The sequence below is a fragment of the Haplochromis burtoni genome, unplaced genomic scaffold (assembly GCF_018398535.1).
Source record: "Haplochromis burtoni strain Fernald_Lab_line unplaced genomic scaffold, NCSU_Asbu1 Contig_257, whole genome shotgun sequence".
Classification (NCBI taxonomy): Eukaryota; Metazoa; Chordata; class Actinopteri; order Cichliformes; family Cichlidae; genus Haplochromis; species Haplochromis burtoni.
In genome coordinates, this window is record NW_024582618.1 from 125,208 (window position 1) to 143,573 (window position 18,366).

General features: G+C 40.7%; 2 protein-coding genes across 2 annotated transcripts in view; both read left to right on the forward strand.

Moving 5' to 3' along the window:
- The first annotated feature begins 813 nt into the window (after nt 1-813).
- Nucleotides 814-12,532, forward strand: ripk2 (receptor-interacting serine-threonine kinase 2). The gene is made up of 11 exons (XM_005939047.2): nt 814-1,368; nt 2,275-2,428; nt 2,983-3,138; nt 3,911-4,062; nt 4,612-4,661; nt 4,758-4,919; nt 5,025-5,110; nt 7,610-7,705; nt 7,960-8,056; nt 8,220-8,423; nt 9,770-12,532. The coding sequence occupies exons 1-11, from the start codon at nt 1,175-1,177 to the stop codon at nt 10,147-10,149; spliced, it is 1,731 nt and encodes a 576-aa protein (XP_005939109.1). The 5' UTR covers nt 814-1,174; the 3' UTR covers nt 10,150-12,532.
- A 78-nt stretch (nt 12,533-12,610) lies between these two features.
- Nucleotides 12,611-18,366, forward strand: part of LOC102300451 (Y+L amino acid transporter 2) — a 20,482-nt gene continuing 14,726 nt past the window's right edge. Inside the window, exons 1-4 of the mRNA XM_005939048.2 lie at nt 12,611-14,399; nt 14,643-15,175; nt 16,717-16,842; nt 16,930-17,074. Coding sequence (XP_005939110.1) covers nt 14,656-15,175; nt 16,717-16,842; nt 16,930-17,074 — 791 coding nt within the window. The 5' untranslated portion in view covers nt 12,611-14,399; nt 14,643-14,655. The remainder of the gene's footprint in view (nt 14,400-14,642; nt 15,176-16,716; nt 16,843-16,929; nt 17,075-18,366) is intronic.

Consider the following 18,366-nt stretch of genomic DNA (forward strand, 5'->3'; position numbering starts at 1 on the left):
TGATTTGTTGAAAGTCTGTTCTCGGTTTCAGATTACAGAGGGACACAGAGTCATGTGCTTTATGGTGTGTCTCATCCAACAGCACAAAAAGGGCGCATCCTGTTTCAGTAAATCCTAACAACGCACTTGTAAAAGGTCAAATTTATTACAAAAAATACCTATAATTTCAATAAATTAACACTAACTGTGACTTACCAAAAGGCCCAATTATCATGTAAACTCAAATTTGGAGCGATCAAATTATAAACACCTAAAAAAATCAATAATAATAATAAAGTTTATCGAGACATCATGCATTTAACTGTCTTATCTGAACAGTTTGTATAAGATCCTCTAAAAATCTGCTATCAGGATGTCTAAACTAAACTAGGATGTCTAAACCGAAGTTCTCTCAACTAAAACTAAAACCTATACTGCTACTGAAAAGAGAAAGTGCTACTTATGATCACATGAGACGAACATCGTATTTTGACATGTCTTTATAGCGTCGACACATCTGTAGGAAAGCCCCTGTTTTTTGGTGGGGGGATTCCCGCTGCTAAAAATCCCAATATTACCAATTGGGTTCATGCCGCAGGAGGAGGAGCTTTGTATCAGCGAAACTGAAACTAAAGTTGAGGTAAAGGCTCATTTATGATTTATGGTATTTTAACAGCGTGCCTCCTCAGTGTTTTTCCTAGACTTACCTCGCTGTTATCCATATTTGTACTGGGATTCTGAATGCGCTCAGAGGGCTGCTTGGAAAACGGGGTCAACTGTCTGAAGTTCTCCAAACCTACCCTCGTGAACGCATCTCGTAAAAGCCGGAAGCGTGTCGTCATTAGCAACAACAAACGCACCTGCTTAAATGAGCGCGGAGCTCAGCTGCGCTCTTCTTGTTGTTGTTTCGCTTTGGGTCCTGCGCACATTTAACTGTAGTCGCTGGGTGAAGGACAGCTGTCGCCGGTCAGCGGGTTCGCTGTTTATCGGCTGCTCTGTTTTTTCTGCTCGCCTCCTCCTCTGCAACATTAACGGTAGCTTAGCCTGCTAGCAGCCGGCTACGTTGTGGAATGCATGTGAATGGGAGCGCAGTTCCTCTTTGCGTTTATACCAAAAGAGGTAGTTCTGCCTTTATTGGCCAACCCCGTGAGAGATAAATCCTGAGAGACTTCGCGTAAGGGATTCAGAAACTGATATGGAGCCAACTGCGGGCTGTTTGGATATCGGCAGCCTGACCAGCACCTTGCCGGTGATCCCCCAGAATAAACTGACGGACCTGTACTACTTGAGCGGAGGGGGCTTCGGCACCGTGTTCAAGGGGAAGCACTCCGACTGGAGGACCACTGTGGCCGTCAAGTGCCTGAAGCTCGACTCTCCAGTTATAGAAAGGTACTCAACACCGATCAGGCAACTTCGCGTAACAAGGTCTAGGTCACGGAGACACATTTCAGCCATTTATCGATGAATTGCACTACTACAGAAAAACTTTGTGCTGTTTCAGGATGATGCAGTAAAGTCTGCCTGTACTTACTCCACAGTAACAGCTGCAGCACTTGACCTAATTTGAGTCAAATGTGAGGCCTTCTTGTACATTTCAATGAAATGTGTTCAGAGTGCTCGAGCAGGTTTTTCATTCCTCTGGCAGGAAAAAGGCTAAAGAGTCTGTGGCTTACGTGTCCAGTGACTTCCAGCTGGAGGGCTAGTTTGCGCAGACTACACAAATCTGACTGCACTATTATATATATATTATATATATATATATATATAGTAATTATATATCTTATATATATATTATATATATATATATTATATATATATAATATATATTATATTAATATATAAAAATTTTTTTTTTTTTTTTTAAAATCTACCACTCCATTTTTATTTCTGGAGCCATGCAAATATACCACTCTGTTATAAAATTAAGTCCACCTTTTAATGTGAAATTCTTAAGCTTGTTTCATAAAACTGTTTCCCAACAACAGTGAACCAGGCCAACTGGATTTCAGTCAAATGTCCAGACATCATGACTCAGTTTGGTATTTATTGGTCACCTAGTAATGGGTCATTCTAAACATCTCTGCACAAATTCACAAGTGAGAAAATCTCAGATTTCTGCGTGTAACATTTTTACTCCTCTGTGTAATCAAGAGTTTCAGCAAGATTGTATACGGCATTTTTGGTCTGTGTTTCTAGAAGGATTTTATCTTAAATATTCATTTACCTCACTATCACAAAAGTGCTGTCAGTGCTGTTTTGTTTTTGTTATTTATTCTGTGCCTGGCTGTGTTTCAGAGAGAGGAACTGCCTGCTGAAGGAGGCCGAGGTACTCCACAAAGCCAGGTTCAACTACATCATCCAGATCTTTGGTGTCTGCAATGAGCCTCGTATCTTCTGCATAGTCACGGAGTTCATGAGCAATGGATCTCTGGACCGGTTACTCCATGAGGTAGCTCATCAAGTTCACTTCCTATCACTAGGAACTCTTCTAGTCTGAGCAATGCACCCTTAAATAAACCATTTAGATTGCCACTGAGTGGCACCAGTTTTCTCTGGTTTAGATTGTTAGCTGTGAGAGTTGCCCAGACTACACACTGGAAAAAATGAAGGTTTTATAGTTGTTGCATTTGGATTTTTGTTGCCAAAAGAGGTCAGCTGATGGAGTTGCATTGGTCTGTTGTTTTTCTCTCTTGTGCATCACTCATCATGTGAGTGTATGACTCTTTTTCCTTTCAGCGGGACTATAAACAAAAGCGAAAGCTCGAAGTAATTAGTATCTGATGAAACATAAAAGAAAGTAGGGAAAGAGAAGCCGAGCACTGAGGGAAGCAGACAGCTATGCACAAGGGAAATTCCCACTGGGCTGAGTGTAGTAATTTTTTCAGTCTTTATTTCAAGCTCTTGCATTGTTTTGTACTTTCACTGTAGTAAAACCCACATTTCCCTCTTTTATTTATACATTTATGATATCTTTAGCCCATCTTTGTAATCTCTGCCTTACAGAAGGACGTGTACCCTGTTCTTGCCTGGCCTTTGCGTTTGAGGATTCTGTATGAGATCGCCCTTGGGGTTAACTTCCTTCACAACATGAACCCACCCCTCGTACATCACGACCTAAAGACCCAAAACATTCTGCTGGATGGTGAATTTCATGTTAAGGTATGCGATAAGTATGAGGTGCGTGCAGAACAGGAAAATCTATGACATCACCTTCAACCGTGTCAGTGTGTTTGTTGGAGCTGTAACAAAAGGTTACAGCTGCTTAGGTGGTTACAGTTATAGTCACATGTATTGTGTACGTTACCAGACTAACTTAGACATAGTGGATAAGCTGCACATACCCTATGTACTGCTTATCTGCTGCTCTTTATGAAACGTACCATTTTTATTAGCATAAAAAGTATATATAAACTATATTTTACAGGTTGTTCAGACTGATTTCTTTTTCTTTCATGGCCTAATTAAAGTGAATATATTATACTCATATCAACTCCATATTTAAGTTTTTGGACTGTAAAACAAACTCTTCTCCTTTAAACTTTCTTCTGATTGGCTGCCCCTCACAAACAGAAGGTTCAAACAGCAGGTGGGTGGTGCTAGTCTGCTGACACTCAGCGCTGTGTGCCTAAGATGAGCACATAAAGATAATACAGTATCAGTAAGAGGGGATAGAGATAACAGTAGAAGGGAAAAAACCTCCCTGAAACTGACTATTTAGGGCAGTTTCAGTATCCACCATTGTAACAGGAAATAAGAAAGGCATAATAACTTCCCCTTAAAGATCCGTTATTATACAAAAGGCTGTCCTCCCGCTGCAGTTATCAACCTTATTTGACTTTTTGTCACGAATTAATTTAAGACTCATAAAATGTAAAACTGGCTTTGTATAACTTTGTCTGTCTGCGGTTGCTAACTTTCTGCTTCTCTCCAGATTGCAGACTTTGGCCTATCGAAGTGGCGACAGCTGTCAGTGAGTAGAGGCTCGGGGTCCAAGCCAGCTGAGGGTACAGTGATCTACATGCCCCCTGAGGAGTACGAACCATCCAAGAGCCGCCGGGCCGACGTGAAGCACGATATGTACAGGTAAGACACCAGAACCCAGTAACTATTATGTAGAAGTCAGTCTCAAAATGTACATCCTTCCCTGAAGATTTAGCAGAAAAAGTCTCTATGACTTATCTGTGTTACTATAAACTCTGATAACTTCCGTGTTTGTTGAGCACAATAAGCAGTTAAGGGAAATGAGGCTTTCCTTCCTGTAAAGATGAAACTGAGTTCCTGCCTGAGCTTGCATTGCTTGCATACCACTGCAGGGCCCAGTGTCAAAGGCTAAATCAGTCGTGCCAGACAAAAAAATCAGACCTAACTGTTGAGATCCACGAGTCTGTCAGAAAAGGAATTCAGATTATTTTTCTGCTTTGATAAGAGAGCTCTACTTTTCGCTGATGCAGTTTTTGTAAATTTTGCGCAAGAGGTTACGCTCGCTGCAACGGGTCAGTCAGTCATGGCTTTGAGAGTCATCCCTGAAGCTGGCTTGTGGTAGAGTCCCTCAACTATAAGGGGAAATGCCAATATTTGGCAACTTAGTAACTCTTCCCTTAACTGTTTTCCTCTTTGATAATTGGATTCTAGCTATGCCATCATCATGTGGGAGGTGCTGTCCAGGCAGATCCCGTTTAAAGGTAACTGCTCGTTTTGGGGTTTGTTTTTTTTTCACATCATACTTTGTTCCTACTTGACCCTTTTTGAGTCACTAATATGTGTGTGTTTATGTTCAGAGGTGACCAATGGCATTCAGATCATGTTCAGCGTGCTGCGTGGTCTGCGTCCTGACACCAGCCTGGAGAGCCTGTCCGCAGACATCCCCAGCAGAGAAACGCTCATCAATCTTATGACAGCCGGCTGGAACGCTAATCCAGATGAACGGCCTTCCTTCCAAAGTATGCTCATACAAATGACTAAAGTGCGCACTGCTAATGGGACGGTAGTTCTGTGTTACATCTTTGGCAGGATTTAGCAGTGTGATGCATTTCCTACCATTTCAGATTGTTTGATAGAGCTGGAGCCTATGGTGAGGGTGTTTGACGAAATAGAGTTCCTGGAAGCTGTGCTGCAGATCAAAAAGAAAAAGGTCAGTTTTTATATTTCTTCTTTATGTACCTGTAGGGAAATCTGTGTAGCACTTTTTTTTTTCTTTTGAAAACTACTTTTGATTTATTTCAAAATTAAATTTGCATTTCCTCTGATCCACAAAGAGTGTATTGTGGGATGGTATCGTGTGTCTGTCTGTCAGCATGCGCTCAGGTGTGTCAGCTTACAGTAAGAGAAATCTGGTGAAACTAGTTTGAGACAGACTGTGGCTCAGAGTATGACTTTAGTTTCATGATGATGTCTCACAGCCATGCATATGAAAAATAAATGCACAGGCTTTGATGCAGCTATAGCTACAGTGGCGTGCGTGTGTGCGTGTGTGTGTGTGTGTGTGTGTGAACTGTTAATGGCCAGATTTTTACAGCTAGTGCATCACCTAAAGTGTCATAAAATCTTTCCTTTCCTTAGTAATTGCACAGGGGTTCCCTGAATTGGCAGTTTATCACAGGTCTACTGGATCAGCTTATCACCTTTTCAAATTGATTAGAAGGAAAATGATAAAGGAAAAAAAGAAATGTGATCTAGAAAAACAAAAAACAGGAAACCAATAAACAGCGGCGAAATGTAGCAGGGGCCTCTGACAGACTCAGTCTGGGGACATTGTGGCTCATAGTTGGGGAATTACTCATTTAATTAGTTCATTATTTTATTTTGTTTACTATGCAAACGGCAAAACAGGGAGATGTGTTGATAAATTGAAAGCTGCCACTAATTTGTGCACATCAAGCTATGATCCTGTAATTACCAGTATCTTCGACGAGGTACTGAACCACTTGCATGTAACACCCCCATACCAGCATAGTTTTTTGCTGATGTTAATGGTAGGGTGGGTTTGGAGCTCTGCAGTTACTGAGCAGAGCATTGGCAACTTTTCCACACTCTGCAGCTCACTCTGTAGTTTTGTAGTTCACTTCAGTTCTGAGTTCCTAAATACGTCCACCTTATAGTAATACCACGTATAGCAGTTGATATCAGTTGTGGAATAGATGGGAAAGGGGAAAGAACTATCAAACTGACTTGTTACAATGGTGGCATCCTATTACAGCAGCATGCTCAAATTCAAAGAGCTCTTTAAAATTACCCATTCTTTCACAAATGTTTGTAAAGGCAGAACACATGGCTTGGTGCTTGATTTCATACACCTGTGGTAATGGGACAGAAAACATCTGAATTGAAGGATTAAGAGGTATGGCCTCCAGCTGGCTGGAAGTTAGCTAACAACTGGACACCCGTGCCCCCGATTTATAGTTTTGTCCAAAGTAGTTAAGTGTTCAAAAACCCAAAATGGTAAAGGCAGAAAAAAGGCAGTCTACCTGAAATGTCAGACTAAAGGATTCAAAGTAAAAACCAATTGGTGATGCCATCTTTTATATACAGTTTTTGTTTGGTGATCATTAAAAGAACTCATCTTCAAAAGACTGTCACAGGTTAGTGTTTTTGCTTAGCAGACATAGATGGTTAATTATTAACATTAGATACATTTTTTTATTTATAGTTGGCTGTGTATGGACACACACATTTACGCAAGTATAAATGTTGAATGTGCAATTTGGGGCAGTTTAAATTGCACTGTGACTCAGTGAGAGAGATTAAAAACTGACATCATAATTTCCCTTCAGCATATCCTTCCTCTTTATATTTTCAGTGTATATGTGACTTTGCAGTCACATGTCTGTTTCTAATCCGTACTTTCAACAAGCACAAAATTGAACTACATGCAGTTAAAGGCAGCAGGGAACTAACTGTGCTAAAGAACAATCTATAGTGTTATTATTGTCTGTTAGCTGCAGAGTACTGAAGAAAAAAGTTAACAGTGTGTATTTTTAGTACTCCTTTTTTTCCCCTCTAAATATCCTCACTTGCATAAGTCACAGAAGTTATGAAAACATCAGTGACCTTTAGTTTTGTTCAGTGTATATATGTTAAACACGTTGGTTATACATTAGCTTAGCTGGTAATGTACAAACTTGATTCCAACAAAGTTGTCACTCTTTAAAATGTAAATAAAAAGTAGAATAAAGTCATTTCCAAAACTCCTTTTATTTAAAGAAAATTTGTCATTTTAATAGTTAGATGACAGAAACTCGTCTCTAAAAGTTAGGACATGGTCATGTTTACTACTGTGTAGCATCACATCAGCTACGTTAGCAAAGAGCATCACTAGAATGAATGGGTGGACCAGCAGGTTGATGTATACTGTATATTTGGGGTTTTTTTAGCAACACCAGAACCTGCTGCTTTGTTGGGAAAGTCAATATTTGACTGTGTGGTCGGATACTGCAACATTCTCCTTACACTGTCCGATATAGTTTTATGGGATTTTTTTGTAAATGTAATCCTTTCTTTCAGTGTTAGTGGAATTTTTTTTTTTGTCTCTGTACTTTTTTTTTTTTTTTTAGCAAGGGATTGACAGTTAAAGTATTTTGAAGTTGACCTTTTTGTTGGTGGTTGTGCCGTATCTCTTTTGCTCCTCACACAGCTGAGGTCACAGTGTTGTTCAGCCCCAGCAGCCTGTCAGAAGGGGAGTGAGGAGGAAACTCCAAGTATGCCAAAGGACAGGCCCAGCCAGTGGACGGTCAGTATCTGCTCGTCACCTACACTGAGAATAAAGATGACGTGTGTGAAGCGTGGGTTTTTTTGTTTTGTTGTTGTTTTTTTGTTTTGTTTTGTTTTTTAATTTATGCATGTTGTCAGCCGGTAACTGAACCTGAATAGTTTACTTGGCTTATAATGAAAACGGTGACATGGAGGGATGCAGTTCAACATGAAGGTGTGTCGTTGTGGTCATGTATGAACATAAATGAAACCTCACCGTTTCCTCTGTCGCAGGAGGGCACTACATCAGGCTCGGGGTCTTGTTCCTCTCAGGACACGGACATATCTCTACCGGGCGCCCTCTCCAGCAGCAATGCTGCATCCGCTAAACGTAATGACACCAACACCTTTACCAAGTATCACCACTGATAATCTTTAAAGGAAGTGGTGTGACTTGATGTCATAGAGAGTTCAAAAATAATACTTTAGTCTCCGTTACAGTGTATGCTCTGTTTGGCTGCTGGGCACATCACTTTTCTTGTTCTGTTTTTCAGCTGTAGATTGCCTTCCATCGTCATTCATGCCTCACAGTCTGGAGTCTCCACAGTCATTGAAGGATGTCTATGATAAACTAGGATGTGGGGATAAACTGAACGGCTGGACGAATGATTTAAACATACTCAGCAAGCCTGAACCAATCGCCGAATGTGAGACAAAGCTGGTTAATGTCTCCCTAAAAGCACAGCCTCAGCCTCAAGGTACAAGAAGCTCCATCGTGCATCTGTTGGTGTGTGAATGCGTGGACCTGTGTCCCATTTTTAAGTCTTTATGATAGACGAGTGCATGTGAAAAACAGTGGAGCTCATGATTCAGTAGGTTGTAAAACTACGTTTGGCAGCAGTAATGATTCTCTGTACCACTTTATCAGTCTCTCACACGCTCTTCTTTACAGCATTACTTCAGTTCACTGAAGTTTGTGGGCTTTCATTTATGGACAGCTCTTTGACTGGACCATTTTAACACTTTGATATTTTCTTTTTCTCAGCTGTTTTGTGTTTGGGATCATTGTTCTGTTACATGACTCAGTTTCGGCCACACTTTAGCTGTCAGACAAAGGAGTTCATGTTTGATTCAATGACTGCAACCTGCCTGGGTCATGTGGCTGCAAAACAAGCCTAAATTATCGCCCTTCCGCCAGCGTGCTTAACATTTGGTATGAGGTGATTGTGCTGATATGCTGTGTTTGGTTTGCACCACACGTGGTGTTCTACGTTATGGCCAAACATCTCCGCTTTGGTCTCATCTGTCCAGAGGACATTATTCCTGAGATTTGATCAGATGCAACTTTGCAAACTTAAACAATACATGTTATCAGGAGAAAGTCTCTAAAAACATCTTCAAACAAGAACTTGTTCAATGTTTTTCTGAGTGTTTGTCGTGAACTTTAGCATATAGGCCTGTAGAGTCTGAGACGTAGCTTTTGGGTTTTTCCCAGTATTGCTCATTCTGTCCATCAAGTACATTTGCTGGGATGTCCAGTCCTGGGAAGATTGTGGCATTGTGTTAGCACAGCTGAATGCTCCAGACGAGAAAATTGTCAAAACTTCTGCTTTTTTTTGAGGTGCTCACACTTGCTGATGATCAGTTAACCAAGTGAATTAAATTAGTAACACCCAGCTGCCCCTTAGCTTCTTAATTCCTATGGGAGCAGTAGAGATGCACTTTGTTTTTCACAGGACCTGCCTGTTCTAGTTGCACTTTTCTTTTTGTTTTCCTGGACACATGGTACCGATAGACTATCAACCTCATAATTCATGTTTCTGTGTTTTGCTGGCTCTGTCTAGTACAGGGCATTCAAGCGCACTTCGATCATTTTAGTGTAACTTTTATTTCTTCCTTAAGAAGATACAAATTAGAATCATAGTGATGCTGTTATCGTTCCTTTGTTCTTGACTAGTAGGCCCTGATAGCAAGTTACACTCCTATTCAGCTGATTGGCGTAACATAACATTGATTTGTAACACCTTACACTTTTGGTATAAAGAGTATATTTCACCCTTGCAGCAATGTTCAGCAAATAAGGCATAACTTTTTCTTGTTGCAGGTTACTCTCCTCCACCGCGGCACTCTCCTCCTCTGCAAGGTCCCATCTCCCAGTGGATTGCAATCCGGCGTGAGGAAATTGTCTCCCAGATGACAGAGGCTTGTCTGAACCAGAGCTTGGACGCCCTGCTGTCCCACTCCATGCTGATGAAAGAGGATTACGAACTGGTGATCAACCAGCCCACACGCACCGCTAAGGTCCGCCGACTTCTGGACACCTGCGACAAACACAACGAAGACTTCTCCCGCATCGTCGTCCGCAAGCTGCACGACAACAAGCAGATGAGCCTGCAGCCGTACCCGCCTGAAATCAGCTCGCCTATGGTGGCACCCAGCGCACCGTCACTGTCCATGTCCTACAATATCCCCAGGAAGATGTAGCAGCACTCACGGCCAAGACTTCCACATAAAGACTGTGCCAACTTGACACTACAACTAACTCTTTCTTGTTCAGTGTCATCCAGACACTCGCCACGGTTTAGACGGAAGAACAGCTGGTTGAGCAACTAAAGTGACAGGTACAAAACGTCATGTGTTACTATGGACACATCAACTCAAGATTTAAGGTTTTATTCTGTATGTTTAGAATCAAAAAGACTTTAACTGAAGCAGTGATTATTTTTTTAATGTTACGGATTTGATGTGAATATTTATTTGTAGTCCCTAAGTGGCTATATTGAGTGGTTTTCACTCTTTTTGGTATCTAATGCTTTTTGTCTGAAGACTATTAGATTAATGTTGGCCTGTTTGTGCGATCGTGTATCAGTATTTGCAGAATGCAAACGTCCTCATTTATTTGATGCAACTAAAGACAGGAGGACTGTTAACTGGAAAACCTGCTGTAAAAATAAGGTTTAACTCTTCTAGCAATCTTTATTCAAGTATCATGTATTTATGGGTTCTGGTCATGTTTACGGCCTGAGTGAGCGAGTGTATTGTTGTTCTATTTAAGCACAAGGTCTACAGAAAGTTTGAATAAGTGTTACTTTAAATAAGTGTTCCTGAACTTTAGCAGCTTTGCCAAACTAAGAGGAAAAGTTGGACTGAGTTGTGACCCAGTGGCAGACTGCATGGAAAGTTTTTACTCTTCCTCTATTTATCGCCAAGCTAAAGAGAGTCACAGGGTCACAAAGTAAAGAGGAAGCTGAGAGGGTAATACAACACCCAGAAAGAGGGATGTGGGTATGTGTGTGTGTGTGTGTGTGTGTGTGTGTCTGCATATAGTGGGTCATTAAAATTGGACCAAGTATGTGCTCTCATTTCTTTCGGTCGGTTCAGTAGCGACCTCACCTCAGAGACTTCAGGCTTATCTGGATCTTTCCAGACTTGACCTATCTTCCACAGACTCTAAGCTGAGATTACAAATAAATGTATTCCAACTGAGCTTCTCTGCAGTAGCATAAGAAAAAAAATCGAATACATGAAAATCCAGCTTTGCTTGTAGCAGATCTTTAGTTTACCTGTTCAGCGTATTTTTCTTGAACGTTGCAACTTTTTTTGCTGTTGCTACGCAGTCTGCTCAAAACAGCAGCAACATGTTTATTAAATCTGTCAGTCACTGACCTGCAAGGCAGAAAACTGTTGCATAAGTATACAATAAGCAAGTACTGGTTTATCTGTTAAACTATACCTTTGTCTGCCACAGGGCTCTTTGTTAGCTCCTTGACATAATAAGCATATATTGTACGTTCTTTCTGCCAGAATATGCTGTAGTTACACAACAGATATTTTCTGTTTTATTAGCATGTGTGCTCCTGCAGTTAACATATATATTCAGTCAATTAGCAAACAAACGGCCCATTTCATTCCCCATTTGGCATCTTTTAATGTGCCAAACATATTTTGTTGTTGTTGTTGTTGTTGTTGTTGTTGTTGTTGTTGTTGTTTAACCCTTCAGTGTCTCAAATAATCAAACATGCAAACCTATTCACAAACTGTCCTACACTGATTCTTAATAACTCCATTGCTTTTGCCTGTCAACACTTTCATCAGTAAGTAATTGTTTTGGTGGGTATGTTGTGTGCATGCATGTGAGCTTTTTCTTTTTTCTTTTTAAATACACACGGGCCTTGCCGCCCTCAACACTGCCTTCACTTCCTCAAATGGGTGCTTGCAATGACAATATTAAGCCGTGGCTCTGGATTTCAGTACCACCTGCAACACATTCATCACAGGAGAGTCAGTGTGATTAATTAATGTTTTTGTTTTTTTTTTTCATGCACATGTTCTGCATCATTCAGTCCAAAGTGACCACAGTTCAATGAAGACCTGAATCACACAGTGGGGAATGAGTCACAGCACACCAGACTTTGTAAAACACTGTTAGAGCAAATTATGCTCGAATGACAAAATGTCATTTAGATTAGAAAGGCCGAGCAGGGTCGATCTGCTTCCGTATGTTGGACTGGTATTGTTTTTGAAATCTGTGCCTCATATTCTGCTTCTGGTCCCACCTCGAGTTACAGGCAAACGCCTTCTACGTGCATATCAAGCAAAGCTGAGTGAAAATGCTATAGATTTGATAGTGGTGTGTATATGTTGTAACATATTTTTTTACTGTTTTTCTGTGATGTGTTTATTTGATACTCGTAGAAATACCAACTGAAAAATACGGAGCTAATTTAGAGCCCTTGTATTCAGTAGTGTCAGCCGATTGAGCAGTTCTGTCAGAGGTTTAACATGATGTGTAGCTGTGGTTTCAACTAGGATTTTCTTTTTTTATATTGTGTCAAACTCTTCATTAAAATGGCTACTCTGTTTTTAATTTAATTTGGTCTCATTTCTGCTTCTTGTTTTTGTAACAGTAATTTTAAAGGAACATTTTGCTCCTTTAATGATAATAATAATACATTTTATTTAAATAGCGCCTTTCAAAGCACCCAAGGACACTGTACAACAGAATGTTACATGTGCTGCTGATTGATGTAGCAAAACCACCAAGGGACCACACTGTATGCTGTTGTAGATAACTGAATAGGCCTAACAAAAATGCAAAGGTTCAGTGAGCTTCACTGAAAAATACACTTATCTGCCACTTTATTATCTACAGTTGCTAATACTGAGTTGGACCCATTTTTGCCCTAATTCTTGGCAAAATAAATTCAACAAGTTGCTGGAAACATTCCTCTGAGATTTTGGACCATATCGACATGACTGCATCACACAGTTGCTGCAGATTTATCAACTGCATGTCTGTAATATGACTGTGCATTTGTGAAATATCCCAAAGGAACGCGTTGACATGACACATTATCCTGAAGGCTACACAGTGGTCATAATAATATGGACATGGTCAACAATAATACTCTGGTAGTCTGAGGTGATCAGCTGGTGCTAAGTGAAGTGTGCCAAGAACCACACTCTTACACCACTACAGTCATCTATACAGGGCAGGATATGCCAATACCTTTGTTTATGCCAAAGTGTCACTTCAATCACCTTTCCTATGATGTTTGGTTGAACTTGAGCAGCTTTCTTCGACTACATTAACATGCCTAAATGCATAGAGTTGCTACTATGTGTTTGGCTACCAATAACTAGATATTTGAGTTTACAAGCAGTTCAACTGGTGTACATGCCTATTAAGTGCACATGAAAGATGTATGAAGCCACATTGACATCACCTACTGGTTTGTGAATTTTTGGAGCTAGAAGGTATTTGGATTATTTAGCTAGCGCTAGATAGCTTGGCTAGCAAGGTGGATTAACAGCCAAAAACTAGCTAATTGGTGCTAACTGCAGTAGAAAAGTGCACACTCTTTCTCAAATACTGAAGATGTCACCAACAACACAGAAATATTCAAGATATTCAGTGACTCGGACAAGCTGAAGTAAAGGTTAACGTACAACTAGAGGCTTCATTTGCCTATGTTGGCATACACCTGTTAGCTTCACAATCCATGACTTTAATGTTGAGTACAATTTAAACAGTCAAGTCTTCATCCTCATGGGCTAAGTTGCCAAAATAATTTTTGTAGCAGGCTATAAACATGTATATTGCTCCTGTAAAGCTGGGCATTTTAACATATCATGTGAGGACTGACTTACTTTTGAGCCGACCTCAAGTGGAAGTTGCACTTTTAGCCTTGGAGTTGGCTGCTTGGCAAGAAATAGTTTATTCAAGTTTGTACTTCACTTATAGATCGTTCAACAAACAAGCTGCTGGACATAGCTTTCTAGTCATTTTCCTGGCCTGCAGATGTCTACAAGGAGGCACAAAAACTCATAGTAGTAGAGTCTTCCTTCTGTATACCAGGGATGAGGTGGGTTATGCCCCTGGAAACACTCCCTGCAAATTAAGATAAGCTTAATGACACTTTTCATCACAGTATAAATAACTATCCTGTATGTCGGGTCAATTGGAGCTTGGCTCCCTCTGTCTCAGCTGTTGAAGGCTCTGTGTGGGCAAGAACGTCTGCTTGTCTCTGAAAATAGCACAGGGGGCAACATGAGAGTGTGGCCCAAGAAAAACACACGTTATGGAAGGGCTGACCTGCAGAGATTGCAACATCAACCATCCTGTTGGTGCCTCTCAGATGTGATCTCCCCCGGTGCCAGACTGGTGTTTCAGACCTGAGTGGTGGCCTGAGACAGACTGCATGTTCAGAGGAACAGACAGACTTGAAAACAAGGTGAGTTAATCTTTTGTTATTTACATGCCTGTATTATATGTCATGAGTCACTCGTGCTGTTCATTTATATCTATAATTATAAACAAAGGGGAGTGATCTGTGTTGGGGATTTGCATGCTTGTATTCTTAAGTTTGAACATGTGTCCTGGAGAATTTTTTATTTTTTTTAATACATTGTGTGCTAGGTAAGTCTGTTAAATTTGAATAATCCCATCTAATTTTACCCTATCATCTCCATCTCAGCTCTGCTGGAATAATGGGGGATCTGAGACAGACCATTGGGGTCATGTCACAGACGATATGTCCGAGCTCACGAGTTCCATCTGAGGAGGACCTAAAGGCTCCAAATGGTGTTAAAGAAGAGAAAATGCAGATGAAGAGGGAGATTTCTCTCCTGAATGGGATCTGCCTCATTGTGGGCAACATGATCGGCTCTGGGATTTTTGTTTCACCAAAGGGCGTACTCATGTACAGCGCTTCTTATGGACTGTCGCTGCTCATCTGGGCTCTTGGCGGGATCTTCTCAGTGTTTGGGGCTTTGTGCTACGCAGAGCTCGGCACCACCATCACCAAATCTGGAGCCAGCTACGCCTACATCCTGGAGTCTTTTGGTGGCTTCTTGGCTTTCATTCGTCTGTGGACGTCCATCCTCCTGATCGAGCCAGCCAGCCAGGCTGTGATTTCGCTGACATTCGCCAACTACCTGGTGGAGGCTTTCTACCCCACCTGCCAGCCGCCGTATGCTGCTGTCCGCCTCCTTGCTGCAGCCTGTCTCTGTAAGAAACACAGCTGTGTCTGAATGAGTGTGCCCACTGGGTTTTGTATTGAGCTGTAAATGTGGATTTTTAAATGAAACAAAATGTGCTGTTGCAGTTTGCTGCAGAAAAAGCTTAAATTTACTAACTACTCACATTTGACTCTAGCATGCTTTTGGTATACCTACGAGTTCATGGTCGACTCAATGACAGCAAGGACATTGTTCCTTAAGTCTTGTAGTTTGTTTAGATGCAACTTTGCAAAGTTAAGCTATGCTGCCATGTCCTTTTTAGAGAGAAGAGGCTTTCTCCTCCCAACCTTTCCAAACAAAGCTATAGTCATTCAGTCTTTCTTTCTAAGTGCACTCTTGTAAACTGTAACATTTAACATGTTTACTGAGGCCTGTAGGGTCTGAGATGTAGCTCTTGGGGGTTTTTGCAGTTTCTCTTAATGTTGCAGTGTGACCTTGGGGTGATTTTGTTGGAACATCCACTCCTGGGATGATTGCGACATGTGTTAACACACACTTGAAACTCTAAAACACCAAACCGCTAAAACTTCAGCTTGATTTCTGTGGAAGGAGTGAGAATGCACTTATTTTCTCAATGCCAAGTCTAAATTTGTATCAATTAAAGCCATTTCATTTCTTTTTAACCTCTACAAACAATTATTAAATTAATTAATAAAGCATCTACTTGGTAAACCTTGGTTAAACACATTCCTGCACTGGGTTTTAATTACATAATTATGGTGATACAATCCAATATTGCTACTTGTAATTTTACCCTGATATAGCCACAGCTTATATTAAGTTACTACTGATGAACACCTACCCTTATCCACTCCTGCCAGTTCGAAAACACAGCCCAGGGGCTCAGTGGTTAGTGCTCTTGCTTCACTGTTTTCTGTTTCAAGCTTGGGCCAGAATTATCTGTGTGGAGGTCTAGTTTGTCACTGGAGCTGCCCACTGCTAATGCTTCGAATGACTCAAATTAATTTCCTTACAGTCCCTAAACATGTATATCTTGCAGAATACAGTGTGGCTTTTATTGTGAGGCAGTCAGGAGAAATGTAAAATGTTTTGTTTCGTTTTGAATAGTTGAGTAAAACCAGATTAAAAGAGCTTTAGTGCTGCCCACAGTCACATCTGATCTATTCATGCCAGTACCAAACCCGATAGCCCTTTGTAGTACTGGCATAAGCTAAAGTTAGGCTGCCAGTCCCATGTCACAGAGTTTTGCAGTGATTGGATTGCAGACTGTAGCAAGCAGAAGTGTTATTTACGTGAGAGAGCAGCGATGCTGTGAATCACCCATCGCTCTACCAAGAAGTGTGATTCTGTTTTGGTATCCTCGAGCCATTTGCAGCCCACGTGACAGAAAGAAAGGAGCAGTGTGAGAGAGTCAGGTTTCTGTTTGCTACAAAGTGCCTTAGTTTCACAAACTGCTGGCTAAACTGCTGTGTCATGCAGGATTCCTTAATGTACATCGTAGAAAGCAGAAGCAGTGTTTCTGTGTTTGGTCATGTTTGTTCATTGCCTTCATCCTCTACTTTGTACCAGGTATCCTCATCTTCATTAACTGTGCTTATGTGAAGTGGGGGACTCTAGTGCAGGACATCTTCACTTATGCCAAACTGATGTCACTTTTCCTCATCATTATTATAGGAATCCTGAAGATATCCAGTGGTAAGTGAAAGTAAAAGTAAGAATTCGTGTGGGAAAGCTAAATAAAATGTTACACTCAAAGTAAAACTCGATCTTGTCTTTGTGTAGGAGAAACGAAGAGCTTTGAGAACCCGATGGAGGGCTCCACGGCAGACCCCGGCGCCATCGCTTTGGCCCTCTACTCAGCTCTCTTCTCCTACTCTGGCTGGGACACGCTCAACTATGTAACTGAGGAGATTTGTAACCCAGAGAGGTGACTGAGGCAGCGAAATGAAAAAGAAAATGCACTCAGACTCGTACGCTCGAGGCTCCATGGCAACTTCTGACTAGATTGTATTTCCTGCTTTTAGCTTAGTGATGAGAAATCCACTAAAAGTTAATTTTTGACAGTCCTGATCAATCAGAGTAGAAGGGTTAACATGCCTTTGAGCAGATTAGCTGAGATAGTACAGACAATAAAAATGAGCCACTGGACTCCTGCACTAAAACACAGCACTGACTATATTTTTAATGTCCACTCACAGCATTATACATCTGTGTAACGAGAACAAACAAAAAACATGACGGAGAATCATCTTAATGAAAGATTCGTGCAAAGCTGCTTATTTTGGAACACCATTAGGAAATCACAAATATACAGTGGCCCAATAAGAAAAACGCTGCAAAAGCACACAAAACAAAACGGAAATGGGGAAAAAACACAAGGGAAGTGTTTTTGGAGAGACAATAACCCGACGGACCAGTTGCAGGAACCCAAAACATGCTACGTATAATACTGATGACGGATTTTTATGCTAATAGTTAGGCTAACACACTTACCTCTCATCTTTTCTTTCCTCACAAAACCGATAGATCCTCCACTACTTTTAAGTGTCTCCCAGCGCAATTCTTAGCATATTTTGGTTCCTGCAACTGGTCCGTGGAGTTATTATCTCCCCAGAAACACTTCCCTTGTGCTTTTGGAAATCTGTTTTTTCCTATTTCCGTTGTCGTTTTTCCTATTTCTGTTTTCTTATTGCTGGTGTTTTCTTAAGTTGCAGTCCGTTTGGCCTCTCTGGGCCACCATACAATTAGCTATTTGTACGTAGATTATCAGATATCACCGACATTGAAGTCAAATAAATTCTCTCTAGATAACTTAAAGGAAAGCCCCCAAAACTCTGAAAGAGTGACTGTTTAATAGCCCTGATAAAATAAGTAAATTTCTCTACAGCCAGTGTTGTAGCTAAGGTAGAAAACCAATCCTATGAGTCATTTTCTGTGTTACAGCAACAACTCTTCTTACCAATAACAAACACATTTCTAAAAAGCTCTTTTGATTCTGTGAAATGTTAAAATTAGCAGGATGCAAACCTAATATAAAAGCTTAGGGTCAGAAGGTATTTGTTTGAAAATTTTGTGTTTTGCATTGAATGTTTCACACATTTTCTTTAAATCCACAATATTGTAATTATTGTGCTTTTCACCTTCCAAAAGGCAGGTCATTGTTTTGTTTGCTCTTAGAAGCAGCAGATATTTTAAGCAAAAAAGTATTTAAAAAAAAAA